A 16,565-nucleotide genomic window follows, 5' to 3' on the forward strand; every position below is an offset into this window, starting at 1 on the left:
GGAGAGAGAAGCCCGCTTCCTCAGGTTGGTAGAAATAGAACTACAACAATGGCTCGCAGAGCCGAGTAAAAGTGCGCAACCGCGCATGAAAAAAAACACACCGACGGGAGGGGGGACCAGCTGGGGAGTCGATCTCCACAGCCGGCAACGACAGCTGCAGAACACCTGCAGCAAGAAGAGACCACAGAAAACAATGAAAACAAGAAAGAAGAGAAGGAAAGGGCAACAAAGAAACAACAGATGGCCAACCCAGAGGAAGAAGAAGAGGAAGAATACAGCGAAATAGATGAAGGGAAAGGCAAGGTAAATGATATACTTTCTCTTGTTAGAGGATACATGGAGTCATTTAAAGAATGGCAAACACAGGAATTCAATGATTTAAGAAGAATAAACAACACAGAAGAGAAAGTGAATAAAATAGATATGACCTTAACAGAAATGGGGAAAAAAATGGACAAGATGGAAGAACGGGCAGTAGCAGCAGAAATGGAGGTAGAAGACTTAAAAAAGAAATTGGAGGAATCTAATAAAAAAACTAAAGAGACACAAGAACTACTAGCTCAAAAAATAGATATGATGGAAAATTATAACAGAAGAAATAACATAAAGATAGTGGGCCTTAAGGAAGATGAAGAAGGCAAGAATATGAGGGAGTTTATAAAAGAGTGGATCCCTAAGACCCTAGGATGTCCAGAACTACAGCAAAAAATGGAAATAGAAAGGGCACATAGAGCATTGGCCTCTAAACCACAACCACAACAAAAACCAAGATCTATTGTAGTAAAATTCCTAAGATATACTACAAGAGAAAAGGTTCTGGAGAAGACAATGGAAAAAGTAAGAGAGGGCAACAAACCACTGGAGTATAAAGGGCAAAAAATCTTCATTTATCCAGATATAAGTTTTGAACTCCTAAAGAAGAGAAAAGAGTTCAATACAGCAAAGGCGATTTTATGGAAGAAAGGGTATAAATTTATACTAAAGCATCCAGCGGTATTGAAAATATTTATTCCAGGACAACAAAACAGACTATTCTCGGATCCAGAAGAAGCACGAAAATTTGCAGAACAATTACAAAAATAGACTGAGGGATGAAGACAGGTAATGAGAGTAAAAATGACCACGATTGATATGTATGCGGGTAAAGAGGTATAAGAGTGAATAGAGACAATGTGCATACGTGAATGTATCTGTAATTAGAGGAAAATATAGATAGTATAGACAAGAATTAATAAGGGAAGGTAATGGAATAGAGAGAATAAGGAGGGAATTAAAAGAGTGACCTTTGTGACATATGAAAAGTGAAATCTTTTCTGGGGGGGGCTGGGTGGGGGAAAATAGCGGTCACTGCAAAATCAGTTGACGCTTGCGAGTGGATTCGCAAATCCAAATGGAGAGGGGAGATGTGGTTGTCCGACAAGGGATAAAGGACAACTCAGGAGGGGAAGGGGAGATTTGGGATAAAGAAGATAGAAATAGGAGAATAAGGAAAATGTTGGATGTTGTAGGAATGTTGTCTTATAAAGAGTTGAAAATAAGAAAACAGAAATAGAAAAGGAGGAAAGGTAATGATGGAAAAACGGAAAGAGAAGATAAACAAAATATAAAATGGCTACGCTGAACTATATGACTTTAAATATTAATGGAATACATAACCAAGTTAAAAGAAAGAAACTACTAAATTTACTGAAAAAGGAAAAAATAGATATAGCATTTGTCCAAGAAACACACTTAACTGAATTGGAGCACAAGAAATTAAAGAGAGATTGGGTAGGACATGTAACAGGAGCATCGTAAAATTCAAAAGCAAGAGGAGTGGCTATATTAATTAGCAAAAATGTGCCATTTAAAATAGAAGAGGAAATAATAGATCCAGCAGGGAGATATGTTATGATAAAATGTCAGATATATTCGGAGCTTTGGAATCTACTTAATATATATTCACCTAACGAAGAAGATCAAAAGTTTATGCAAGATATCCTTTTGAAGGTAGCTAATACGCAAGGGAACATACTAATAGGAGGGGATTTCAATCTGAATTTGGATCCAAATATGGATAAAACGGGGGAAAAAAATTAACAGGAAGAACAAAGTAACCAAATTTATAATTAAATCAATGCAAGAAATGAAACTTGTGGATATATGGAGGAAACAAAACCCAAAAGAAAAGGAATACTCATACTACTCGACTAGACATAAAACATACTCAAGAATAGACCTATTTTTGTTATCAGCTAGTATGCAGGATAGAGTAAGAAAAACAGAATATAAAGCGAGAATGCTATCGGACCATTCACCCTTAATACTGACAGTAAAGCTAGAGGACATCCCTCCAAGAATGTATAGATGGAGATTAAACCCCATGCTACTTAAAAGACAGGATTTTAGAGAATTTATTGAAAAACAATTAAAAATGTATTTTGAAGTAAATACGGAATCAGTGGAAGATAAGTTTATACTATGGGACGCAATGAAAGCATTCATTAGAGGGCAAATAATAAGTTATGTAACCAAGATGAAGAAGGACTATAATCAGGAAACAGAGCAGTTAGAAAGGGAAATAGTAAACATAGAAAAAAAATTAGCAATGAAGGAAGATACAACTAAAAGAAGAGAATTGGCGGATAAAAAAATAAAATATGAAACATTACAAACATATAAGGTAGAGAAGAATATAATGAAGACAAAACAGAAATATTATGAACTAGGTGAAAAAACACACAAAATCTTAGCATGGCAGCTTAAGACAGAGCAAACTAAGAAAATGGTATTGGCAACAAGGAAAAAAGACAAACAAATTACATATAATCCAAAAGAAATTAAGGAAAACTTTAGAGAATTCTATGAACAATTATACCGAACTGAAAACGAAGGGAAAGAAGGGAAAATAGATGAATTTTTGACTAAAATTGAACTACCAAAACTACAAATAGAGGAACAAAATAAATTAACAGAACCATTGGGAACAGTAGAAATACAAGAAATAATAAAAAAATTACCAAATAATAAGACACCAGGAGAGGATGGACTCCCAATAGAATTCTACAAAACATTTAAAGACTTATTAATACCGCCCCTCCTGGATGTAATCAACCAGATTGATGAGACACAAAACTTACCAGATTCATGTAAAACAGCAATAATTACAGTAATACTAAAACAAGGGAAAGATCCACTCTCACCAGCGTCATATAGACCAATATCTTTGCTAAACACAGATTATAAGATAATAGCTAAACTATTAGCAAACAGATTAGCAGAACAGGTACCGAAAATGGTAAATTTAGACCAAACTGGATTTATCAAAAAAAGACGCACAACAGACAATATTTGTAAATTTATTAACTTAATTCATGCAGTAGAAGGAAATAAAGCACCTGCAGTAGCAGTTGCTTTAGACGCAGAGAAGGCCTTCGACAGAGTAGAATGGAATTATTTGTTCAAAGTATTGCAAAAATTCAGTTTACCGGAGAAGTATATTAATTGGATTAAAGCATTATATAAGGGACCGTTAGCGAAAGTGACAGTAAATGGACATGTATCAAAGCAATTTAACTTAAGCAGGTCAACGCGGCAGGGATGCCCACTATCACCGTTATTGTTTACGCTAGCTATAGAACCACTAGCAGAATTGATAAGAATAGATAATAATATAAAAGGAATAAAAATATAAGACAGGGAATATAAAATTAGTCTATTTGCGGATGATGTGATAGTGTACTTAACAGAACCAGAACTATCAATAAAAGAATTATATAAGAAATTGAAGGAATATGGAGAAGTGTCGGGATACAAGATAAACGTAAATAAAAGTGAAGCAATGCCTATGAATAACGCGGATTTCTCAAAATTTAAGAAGGAATCCCCATTGCCTGCAAATGCAGGCAATAAGATACCTAGGTGTACAAATAAACAAAAATCTAGGCCAATTATATAAACTCAATTACAATCCACTAATGAAAAAATTACAGGACGATTTAGAGCATTGGAAAGAGCTACCACTAACACTGATAGGAAGGATAAACTGTATTAAAATGAACATTTTTCCAAGGATACTATACTTATTTCAGGCATTGCCAATACAACTGACAGAAAAATTCTTCAAAGAGTTAAAGAAAATAATAAGGAAATTTTTATGGAGAGGGGGGAAACCGAGGATAGCACTAGATAAATTAACAGAATGGTATAAACAAGGAGGCTTACAATTGCCAAACTTCAAAAATTATTATAGAGCCGCACAATTAAGATACCTATCAGATTTTTATCAAACAAGGGAAAAACCAGACTGGACGAGATTAGAATTAGATAAAATAGGGGAAAAGATACCTGAACACATATTATATAAATGGGACGAAAAATTGGTACAACATAGAACTTCTCCTCAATATTTGGAAGAAGATTCATGTAGAAAGAAATAAAACAAATTATCAATTACCAAAACTAATATTGACGCAAAATAAGCTACTCCCTTTTACAATAGACAACCTTTCCTTTAGAAAATGGGAAAAAAAAGGGATTAAAAGAATAGAAAATTGTTTTTCAGGAAGTAGATTCTTATCCTTTGAACAAATGAGAGATAAGTACAATATAACTGGAGATACAGCGCTGGCATATTACCAACTGAGATCCTACTTGAAAGAGAAATTAGGAAGCAATTTGAGTTTACCAGAGGGAAGTAACCTTGAATATGTGATTACAGATACAATGTTAATCAAAAGATTTATAACAAATATGTATATTAAACTGCAAGAAAAGGAGAATGAGGAAACAAATGGTAAAACTAAACAAAAATGGGAACAAGATTTAAATATAAAGATAAAAAAGGAAACATGGGAGAAATTATGTTCTGGAATGATGAGAAATACAATAAATACGAGGCTACGTATGATACAATATAATTGGTTACACAGACTATACATTACACCGCAAAAGTTAAATAAATGGGACCCAACAGTATCTGATAGATGTTTTCGATGTAAAAAAGAAATGGGAACAACAATTCATGCAATCTGGACATGTGAGAGAGTAGAAAAATTTTGGGATGATCTCAATCAGATATTAAATAAAATAACAGAAAACAATATACCAAAGAATCCAGAGATCTTTCTCCTAAGTAACATAAAAAATAAAGAATTTGGAATTGACTTGGAGGATGCACAAAAAAGATTTGTTAAGATAGCCCTAGCCGTAGCAAAAAAATATATTATGTCAACCTGGAAATTGGAAGATAATTTGAAAATACAACAATGGTATATAGAAATGAATAAATGTATTCCATTAGAAAAAATAACATATAGTTTAAGAAATAATATTGAAATATTCGAACAAGTATGGGAGCCTTACATTAAATACAATAGCGAAAACCTACCGGGAACAAACATTACCTAAGTTGATGGAAGGAGAAGAAAAGAAAAGAATGGACTCAGTAGAATTTCTGGTGTATTTTTGTTGAATGACAACATTGTCTGACTGGCTTAATGCAACCTAGATTGTATACCTAAAATGGATGAGAGGGGGGGTGGGGGGGTGGCTTGGGAGGAGGGAGGGGGGGGGGGAGAAAAAGACATTGTATATGTGTGAAAAAGAAAAAGTGTATATCATGGCTAACGTGATTTATGGTGTGAAAAATTAAAAAAAAATAAAAAAAAAATAATAATTTTGGTAGTTGGTAATTTATTTTTTTCCTTTCTATGTGAATCTTCTTCCAAATGTTGAGCAGATGGTGCAGTACTGGTGAACTTCGATATTGTACCAGTTTTTCATCCCACTTATAAAGTATATGCTCTGGTACCTTCTCCCCTATTTTATCTAGCTCGATCCTGGTCCAATCTGGTTTTTCCCTTGTTTGATAAAAATCTGATAGATATCTTAATTGTGCTGCTCTATAATAATTCTTAAAGTTTGGTAGCTGCAAACCACCTTGTTTGTACCATTCTGTTAATTTATCTAGCGCTATCCTCAGTTCCCCCCCCCCCTTTCCATAAGATTTTCCTTATTATTTTCTTTAGCTCATTGAAAAATTTCTCTGTTAAGGCAATTGGTAACGATTAAAATAGGTATTGTATCCTTGCGAAAATATTCATTTTAATGCAATTTACCCTTCCTATCAATGTTAGTGGTAAATTTTTCCAATGTTCTAAGTCATCTTGTAATTTCTTCATTAATGGCTGATAATTTAATTTGTGTAGATGGCCTAGATTATTATCTAGTCTAATACCTAGGTATCGGATTGCTTGTGTTTGCCATTTAAATGGTGATTCTTTTTTAAACTTTGTGAAATCCGCATTATTCATTGGCATCGTTTCACTTTTATTTCCATTGATCTTGTACCCTGATATTTCTCCATATTCCTTCAATTTCTTATGTAATTCTTTTATTGATAATTCCGGTTCTGTTACATATATTATAATGTCATCTGCAAATAGACTGATTCTATATTCCTTCTCTTTTATTTTTATCCCTTTTATTTTATTTTCTGTTCTTATCAGTTCTGCCAATGGTTCTATAGCTAAAGCGAACAATGAGGGAGATAGTGGACAACCCTATCTAGTTGACCTGCTTAATTTCAATTGGTTCGATTATATATCCATTTACTGTCACCTTCGCCATTGGGCCCTCATATAATGCTTTAATCCAATTAATATATTTCTCTGGTAGGTTGAACTTCTGTAATAATTCCTTTCTACCCTGTCAAAGACTTTCTCTGTGTCTAAAGCAACAGTCACTGTTGGCGTTTTATTTCCTTGTACTGCATGGATTAAGTTAATAAACTTACAAACATTGTCCACTGTTCGTCTTTTCTTAATAAATTCAATTTGATCTAGTTTTACTATTTTTGGTACACAGTCGGCCAATCTGTTTGCTAATAGTTTTCCTATTATCTTATAATCTGAGTTAAGTAGAGATATTGGTCTATACCACACATGTCAAACTCAGGCCCGCGGGCCAAATTTGGCCCGTGATATAATTATATTTGGCCCGCAAGATCATATCAAATATGTATTAGAGCTGGCCCGCTGGCTGCCGCGCCAGTATAGCAAATGCACAACTAATACTACAAATCCCAGAATGCTTTGCAAATGCGTTGGCGCCGGCCCGTCAGCCCGCTAATCGCCCCCACCTCCTCTCTTTACTTTCATTAGCATCTGCGACCTGTCGCCCAACTCATGTGTAATAAACCCCTTATGAAAAATGGCCAAACGAAAGACAGAAAACAGGACCTTTCAAGACAAGTGGGAGGCAGACTAGATGTTCATCATTTTAAAAGATAAATCTGTTTGTCATTGAAGCAAGTTTTTTTGACTTGTTGGCTTGTGAAAAATAATACATTTAAAAGGAGCTTAAAGGCTATAGAGAAATATTATTTATTGAATATTTTATTTCTCATTTGTTAATGCTTCTTCTGGAAAGAGTTTAACCAAAACTATTATTAAACATTTATTTTAATAAGAAAAAGTTTAACATTACATATGTTGAAAGAAGAGAAAACATGCAGATGTTGTTGAAAATTTTCAATAAATATTTAGTTTGGCGCACGACTTAGTCCAGGTTTTTAATTTTGGCCCTTTGTGAATTTGAGTTTGACACCCCTGGTCTATACGATGATGGTGTTAGTGGATCTTTCCCCATCTTTGGTATTACTGTAATTATTGCTGTTTTACATGAATCTGGCAAATTTTATGTTTCTTCTATCTGGTTCATTACTTCCAGGAGAGGAGGAATTAGTAACTCTTTAAAAGTTTTATAAAATTCTAATGGGAGTCCGTCCTCCCCAGGGATTTAATTGTTTGGTAGCTTTTTAAATATATCTTGTATTTCCTCTATTTCAAATGATTTTATCAATTTGTTTTGCTCTTTTTGCAATTTCGGTAGTTCAATTTTAGCTAGAAACTCATCTATTTTGTCTTCTTTCCTTTCGATCTCAGTTCGGTATAATTGCTCGTCGAATTCCTTAAAGTTTTCATTGATCTCTGTTGCGTTACATGTAATTTGTTTGTCCTTTTTCCTTGATGCCAATACAGTTCTTTTAGTTTGTTCTGTTTTAAGTTGCCAGGCTAGTATTTTGTACGTTTTTTCTCCTAGCTTGTAATATTTCTGCTTTATTTTCATTATGTTCTTCTCCACCTTATACATTTGTAATGTTTTGTATTTTATTTTTTTGTCCGTCAATTCTCTTCTTTTTGTTGTATCTTCCCTTGTTGCTAGTTCTTTTTCTGTACTTACTATTTCCCTTTCCAGCTGTTCTATTTCCCAATTGTAGTCCTTCTTCATCTTAGTTACATAACTTATTATTTGCCCTCTGATGAGGGCTTTCATTGCATCCCATAGTATAAATTTATCTTTCACTGATTCCGTATTTATTTCAAAGTACATTTTAATTTGGCATTCAATAAATTCTCTAAATTCCTGCCTTTTAAGTAGCATGGAGTTTAATCTCCATCTATACGTTCTTGGTGGGATGTTCTCCAGCTCTATTGCTAACAACAAGGGTGAGTGATCAGATAATCTAGCTTTATATTCCGTTTTCCTAATTCTCCCTTGGATATGGGCTGACAAGAGGAACAGGTCAATCCTTGAGTATGTTTTATGTCTACTAGAATAATATGAGTATTCCTTCTTCTTTGGGTGTTGTCTCCTCCATATATCCAAAAGTTGCATTTCCTGCATTGATTTAACCATAAGTTTGGCTACTTTGTTCTTTCTGCTAGTCTTTTGTCCAGTTTTATCCATCTTTGAATCCAAATTAAGGTTAAAGTCCCACATTAAAATTTTCATAATGATGAATAAACAAAACATTCCCTATATTTAAAGATATAACAATATTCAACTTTAAAGAGATATACAAGACAAAATAAGATGAATTCAAAGAAAATTACTTCAAGCTCACGTTCCCTTCATTGTTCATTGAAGAGTGAGATGCAAGCTCCTAGTCTGTGGATTTTACGACATATTATGTCATAGTCACTATGGTACCACTACAAACAATAGTTCTCTTAAAGAGATGGGCACAAAATTAACTAAGAATCAAAAACATAAGGTTTTAATCTTTACACATGTTGATGGGGCAATGTCTGCTTCCTTGAAGCTCCTGTGCAGAACATCCTTGAACTGTAGTTGCTGGCCTCATTTTCGGGTACCATTGGACATTTGGCTATTCAAGATGTCCTTGGGCAGTCTTTCGACAGGCATTCTGACAACATGTCCTGCCCAGTGCAGTTGGCCTGACATCACCAAGGTTAAAACTGCTGGCATTCCGGCTCAAGAGAGGCCCTCAATATTGGAGACCCTTGTGAGGTACTTTGCTTTGATGGACCATATACAACCTTGAAAGCTTCTTGAGTCAGTGAAGGCTTGTAACTCCTTGGCCTTGTTTGCCCACCACTGGTCTTTCATAGCTGCCTCTGCAAAGTTGATTTTGCACTCAAAAAGGCATGTTGTTTGGAACTTGAATTTGGGTGTCAAACAAGAGCTTGGTGTGCGACTGCCTTAGCTCGCGGAAGGTCCTGTGCAGATTGGTTGCTCTCATCAAACAGTCCTGATGCTTGCACTTGACTTTCCCCAAGGTGTCCTGGGCAGCGCTGTAGACCGTTTCTTTGAAAGCATTCCAGTGCTCAGTAAAATCAGCCAGTCTGCTTTGTGCAGTTTTCATGGAGGATTTCAGGGCATTGGCACACTCATGGTGCTTCATTTTGGTGGTGTTCATCTCTTTGGGTGGTTTGGCAGCAGTTAGTATGCGTGGAAGTTTGATTGATAAGCATAGATTCAACAACACCATTTGATGATCAGTTAAGCACTTAGCTCCACATTTGACTCTGGCGAAATGAACGTCAGACATGTCTCATTGTCAGGTGATGACAGTCAATGAGATGCTAACGTTTAGATCGTGGATGCATCCATGAACGTTTGAGCTTGTTTGGCAATCTGAACAGTGTAATGCAGCTTACATTCTGTGCAGATTGAGTAGGCCATTACTGTTACTGTTGCCAATCCCTTGGCATCTGATCACACCAGCAAAGACAGTTCATCTATCTTCACTGATAAGTCAGAACACATGAAAAGATAGCAAGAACACTCCACTAGGTGATGAATAGACTGCTGAAGCACTGAGCAGAGTATACCTTTGACCCATATTGTTCGAGCTAGATGCTCCCCTACTTTTCATGAGGTCATAAAAGCCATAAAACAGCTAAAATCCAATAAAACACCGGGGCCTGATGGTCTTGCAGCTGAGATCTACGAGTATGGTGGTAAGGCACTGACATCGTCCCTACACCAGCTGTTCATAAAGTTGTTGGGTGTTGTAGAACTACCATAAGACTTCAAATAGCATCAATCTTGACCATCTACAAGAACAAGGAAGACAAGAGAGATTTCAACAATTGTCGTGGCACCTCTCTCTGTCAGTTGCGGGAAAATGCCTCACGAAGATCATCCTTTGGTGTCCAACATCAATGACAACATCCTTCCAGAAGGCCAGTGTGCTTTATGAACAGGCCGTAATACAGTGGATATGATCTTCTCACTGAGGCAGCTCCAAGAGAAATGTGTTGAGCAGCAGAGATGTCTCTATGCCACCTTTGTTGATCTAACCAAAGCATTTGACACTGTTGGTAGAGATGGCCTGTGGAAGCTCTTATCAAAATTCGGTTGCCCCCCCCCCCCCCACCCCACACCTAACCAACATCATCCAAACATCTAGTGCCTATTTGAATAAATCCCATGCTATTCCCATCAAAGGACAGTTTATTGTGTTCAATAAACCTGGCAATCTGAATATCTGTGGAAGAAGCTGGAAGGCCTAGAGAAAATCCAGTTAGTTACCGTGACGGGACATGGACAGTGTCAAAGATCAGGATTGAACTGAGGCTGCAGGAGGTGAGGCATCACCTGCCCAATCAATCTTTGTAATTCAATTATAACTCTTAACATTCCAAAAATATTATGAATATGACCTAAACATTAATATAAGACATACATATCAATGACATTTCATTTTATCTCTCTGGGACACAGACTTTCCACAAAATCGTATTTCTTTTTACAAGCCACTGTTTAGAAGACTCCAATCTATACTATTTCACAACCATTTGTCATTTTTCTCTTCTTAACAGCCATGAGATGCCCTGTCCAGCTCCTGTTATCTCACCTATGTAAGGATACTTGTTTAAATGATCGCTCCATGTCTCCTTGGCCAGCACAATTTTGTGAGCTGACACCTCCCATCTTTGTTTCTGGCCTGCATTTGCTTATCATCAGAATGGATTACTCAGTGTAAACATTGACAGAGCAGCCTACCCACTTGTTATGAGCCCAGAGGACCCCAAAACCCAGCAGCAATAGAAATTCACCAAGACAAATGGTTACTGAAATAAAAGTTGCTTTTAATTATCTTTAAACATAAAAACAGGATCAAACTTTAACTTATTAATATTAACTTAACCTAACCTAACTTAACCTCCTTCTAATTCTAAGTGCATGTGAATGTAATTGTACATGTTCAGGACAGTTCTTTGCTTTAATTGTCCAGTCATTCACTTCTCACTTCTCCAAGTTCACCAGTATCAGGCAATTTTTATACTGTGAACAGAATTTAACATTTATGAATTTTCACCAGGCTCGGGTGCTTGAAGGTAATTGGTTATTGCTCAGGAAGGTTCTTGTTGGTTTCAGACAGAGATTTATTGCTTGTTGGACATACACAAACTGATTCCCTCCAATCAGTCACTTCAGTGTCTTGCTGAAGAAACTTGCCCCATCATGGGTTTTCCAAATGATAACCTCTTCTTCCAGGTCACCACAGAATTCTTCTTGTTTCTCCTATTTCAGGAGAAACACTCTAGCCAGCTATTTTCTCTTGTAAGGCCCACAAGGGTTTTGAGCAGGCTGACCTCAGAACTCACAATCCATCTTCAAAATCAGGTTTTCAACAAGCTGCCAGCTTGGCATGTTATAGACTCAAAGTCACTGAAGAACTGACCTCTCTCTCCCTAAGAGAAATCCTGTTTTTTTTATTTCCTCTCTTTCTGCTTGTAAAAACCAGAACCCCTCTCAAGGTTCTAATTCAAATCTTGAAAGATCTTTATCAGCACTCAAGCCCAGATTTTGTTCTATTTGCACCTGCTTCTGAAGTTCCTTCCAAAGCAGTTCCATTGTCTTTTACAAAACCACTGTTGCCTGAATGTCTGGCTTCAGCCAAAGCTCTTTCATTTTAAATGAGATGTGAAGTGTAAGTATCTGTTTGTGAAGTGACCTACACACTAAACCCCCACAATCTATCTCTTTTAAAGACCTATTTATATTGATATAAAATGTAATATAACCCATAACACACTTCTATTTATTTAGGCACTAAACAATCCAGACTTGCTGTTGCCCTCTGCCAAACAAGCTATCAAAACTGGCCAAGAATATAAATATCTCAAATGAGATTCACAAACATTTCAAAAATCAATAAAAGTTGAATGTATTATTAAAAAACATTGTTAAAGTATTACAAATTAAGAGAAGGATGGCATGGTTAGCATAGTGGTTAGCACCAGCGATTGGGACCTGGGTTCGAATCCCATGCTGTCTGTAAAGAGTTTGTACATTCTCCCCATGTCTGCGTGGGTTTTCTCCGGGGGCTCTGGTTTCCTCCCACTGTCCGAAACTCACTGTGGTTGTAGGTCAATTTGGTGTAAATTAGGCGGTGTGGGCTCGTGGGCCAAAGGGGCCTGTTACCATGCTCTATGTCTAATTTTTTTAAAAGAGGGAAATGTAAATATATAAAATCCTGGAAACACAAAAGCGATAAAACATAATTAAGTTAATTATCAATAGAAATACATAAATTATATGTAACATTCCTTTCCTTTGAACACAGTGAATCAGCTTCAACTTAGTGCAAGGACAGGAGGCTGATTTCCTCATCCGAAATGTGATGAACTGCAGTCAATCTCTGGGTCCCATGAGAACCCTATGAGGAATTCAGAGAAAGAATGTAGTCGTCTTGACTGAATGACCATGCTGAACTTTGAGGCTTCCACCTTGGACCAAGCTTGTGCGAGTGTCCCAAACCTTTGCACACTTATGAAGCCGAAATAGTGACATTGATTTAGCTGCCAAATTTAGCTACATTCACCTTGGGGGAAAAGATGCAGCGAAACATGAAGCTCTCATTAACTTTGAAGCTTTTAAGGACTTGTAAGTACTTTTAGTGACAGTTTAATCAATGGTTTTAGACTGGGTTCAACATATTACAAATGAACATGTAAATATTTCCAATTGATAGGACAATTCTGAAATGAGAAGGCCAGAAAGTGGGTTCTTCAAAAACATCAACTCCAGAACAAAACACAGTGAAACAAGGATACTTAAATCAAATCTGAAATTTTTGGTTTTCTACTGCATAATCTAAAAGTTTTGTTTTAATTCCATGATTATTGAAACAGGGTGCAATCACAGAAAGAAGGACAATACTTGAGTCAAAGACAGTTAGTTGGAACAGTCTCGGAAATCAGGACAGTTAAATTGGAAGCTCAGTTCCATGCTACAAGTTGGTGGGATAACTCAGACATAAAATCTACTTAATATTACGAGGTCGTGAAATTTTGTTAAAATGAAGTCCTCCCAATTGGACACAAAAGAACCAGTGGCATTCTGGGGAAAAAGAACAGAGCAGTTGTGGACAATATTAATTCATCTATCTACTTCTCTAAATAGCAAATTATTTGCTTATTACCACACCATTGTTTGTGGGATCCTGCTTTGTGTACATTGGTATTTTGGGTACTGTATCTTTGAGTTAGTGTAAAGGGTGTCATAATTGAGTTGGGAGAGTTGCTGGGTTTAAATTTAAATATATATTTAAAATACTTTATAATTTAATTTTTTTAACTTTAAAATCTAGACATACTGCATGGCAAGAGTCCATTTTGGCCCACGAGCCCATGCTACCCAATTAACCTACAACCCCCGGTACATTTTTTGAACGGTGGTAGGATACTGGAGCCCCCGGGGAAAATCCATGCAGACACAGGAGCGTACAAACTCCTTACAGATAGCGTAGAATTCGAACCCCAGTCCAGTCCCAATCACTGGTGCTGTCGCAGCATTGCGCTATACCACAACACTGACCTTGCCGCCCATATGCTAACCATGCCATAATGGGGAGCACCTGTTCAGTGACTGTTTACATCTGCTGGTTGTGGCCCCCTTTGTGGAACATGAACTCAGCAAAACATGCTCATAAGAACACAAGATAATTATAGATCAAGAGGACTATTAGGTTCTTCTTTTAATAGTATCCATCCAATCTATTCAATATCATCCTATTGTGTAACTGATGCAAACTCTAATCATTTATTGAATGCACCAAGGTTTTGCATCAGCCATTCCTTGAAGAGGCCATTCCATGAGTTAATTACTCTTTGTGCAAAGAAACACTTAGCTCCTGGATTACCTGGTTGGAGTTCTGCCTTTTTTGTATTTGATGCCATTTGAGGTAAAATAAAGTTCTGCATTCACCTTTTCCACAGCATCCACCATCCATAATTTATTTCTAGGATTCCTTTTATAATCTTACCATCCTCTCCAACAGCCTCTAAACACCCAATCTAACCGAGAAATGTTCTGTAATTGGATAGAACAATTGGTGTAAACACCTTGCCCATAAATTGCATATCAATGTCATTTGTTAATGTTTAGATCAGCCTTCTGACCGACCCACACAACTTCCTCCCTCTGTCTCCGTGACCAATACCTGGTTCATTGTTCAGTGTGTCAGATTACGGTGCAGTTAAACCATGACCCTCTTTGATTTACATTCAACATTTGTGGCTGCAAATGCCAAAGCAGGCCTTCTTGTTGCAGTGCCGTTCACACAATTTAAACCAGGATATTATTGTTAAAATGTATTTTGCTACGATGGATGACGTACACTTGATTGAAGGAAATATTGAATACACACAATGCTGTTACTGAAAAGAGGTTCAATTGCAGTCAAAATCAGAGTGGATTGTTTAAAATGCTGCAATTTCACACATTTAGTTAATGTAATTGAGAATCTGTTTCCATCCCAATGTCTGTTGATTCACAGTAATATAATTTTAACAAATCTGAGTGCAGAACCAGAGAGAAGTGACTTGACATACATCTCCCAGTCCTAAGTTATGACCTCTTGACAAATAAATGTTTCAGTTATCACATGTGGATTGTCATTTAACGCCATGCAAGCTAAGATTTCAGAGGAAGATTACTCAGACACATTTCACAGGTTCATTCTCCATAAACAGGCCACTCCCACAGAACTAGGCACTCCTCTAACCGATGGGATCTGCTTCCGAAAAATTTGATTGGAATTCTCTCTGAGCAAGTTTCAGATGTGACTTGGTCCCAACCTTTCCGAACCCCAACTACCCTTGACTCAGTCCCACTCACTAATTCAGATGAGTGGCCTTGAACCTTGGATATTAGTGCTCAACTGATGATCAAAACAATCATTGGTCCACTGAGCACTGAGCAATGACTCCCTTGCTGAAACTGGTGAAGTTCTCACTTTATCAAGCTATCTGAAAGATTTGATCTGGGTGTTGGAAATATGACAGTAACTTCATTTTCCTCCTCTGTTCACAGAATATCAACAAAGAACGAGCCAGCACCATTGATTGATCTGACACCCACCACAGAGAAGCCAACCAAGAGGTAAACTTACACTTCCCTCACAGTGGGTGTTGTAACAGTGGTGGGTCTTGGATAGTTCAGGTATCTGCAGGCAGGTCCACGTGGATCTTGGCAGGAGATTGACCCTTGTTTTGCTGCCGAGAATTATGGCCCTTTTACACTGGTGTGGCACTTAAGAAAATCATTGCTGCATTTTAAATCTGTCAGCCAAACAATCAGGGAGTTCATGTAACAGTTATGTCAAATGCTTAACATACATTATTGTATGAGTCCTGGAACCATGCAGCTACAATACTATTTCTATTTTTTTTTGTTCAAAGATCATCAAATTTTATGTCTAGGTTTGGAAGTAAAAGTCTAATAGATCTATCAACTGATCCAGAAAAAACACATGAAAGGTAAGATCCTTTCCCATAACATGGTGAATGGGCCAGGATGCCTCATTGGCCATTTTACTACTGACAGAGTTTTGTACCTCCCTTGGATTTTAAAAGATTTTCATAATAAAATGTATGAAATGTGTGAAAACCTTCCAAATATAATTTCAATTTTTGGAGCATGATGATGGTGAAACACAAACAGATTCCACCGCAGCATCTGAGGAATTTAAATACTGTAGTTTAAAGAAATTTGTACTGATTGATGATCATGCAGCTAGCAGAGCTCTTTGACAATGTTCTTCAAAGAGAGGTGTCCCATCTTACCCTACGCATGTCTTCGTGAGAAGTTTGCCTGTTCTCCCAATGACTTGTGTGGATTTCCAATTCACTCTCTAGTCACCTCTGATCTCTAAATTTTCTCCAGTAAATTACCCAACTTTGCAGATAACTACAAAAGATCAAAAGGGAAGTTGATAAACATGTGAGAGAGAATAGGTTTCAGGACTACAGGTTTTCAGGGAAGAA

At 36.7% G+C, this 16,565-nt stretch overlaps 1 protein-coding gene across 5 annotated transcripts in view; it reads left to right on the forward strand.

Annotated features, from left to right (window-relative positions):
* scel (sciellin) overlaps window positions 1–16,565 on the forward strand; it is a 159,268-nt gene that overhangs the window by 98,450 nt on the left and 44,253 nt on the right. For 4 of the 5 annotated variants that reach the window (XM_069890310.1, XM_069890311.1, XM_069890312.1 and 1 more), the window contains 2 exons: window positions 15,613–15,681; window positions 15,981–16,058. In XM_069890310.1, coding sequence (XP_069746411.1) covers window positions 15,613–15,681; window positions 15,981–16,058 — 147 coding nt within the window. The remainder of the gene's footprint in view (window positions 1–15,612; window positions 15,682–15,980; window positions 16,059–16,565) is intronic. The other variant, XM_069890313.1, reaches the window with a different exon arrangement.

This window comes from Narcine bancroftii, chromosome 7, assembly GCF_036971445.1.
Source record: "Narcine bancroftii isolate sNarBan1 chromosome 7, sNarBan1.hap1, whole genome shotgun sequence".
In the NCBI taxonomy this organism is placed as follows: domain Eukaryota; kingdom Metazoa; phylum Chordata; class Chondrichthyes; order Torpediniformes; family Narcinidae; genus Narcine; species Narcine bancroftii.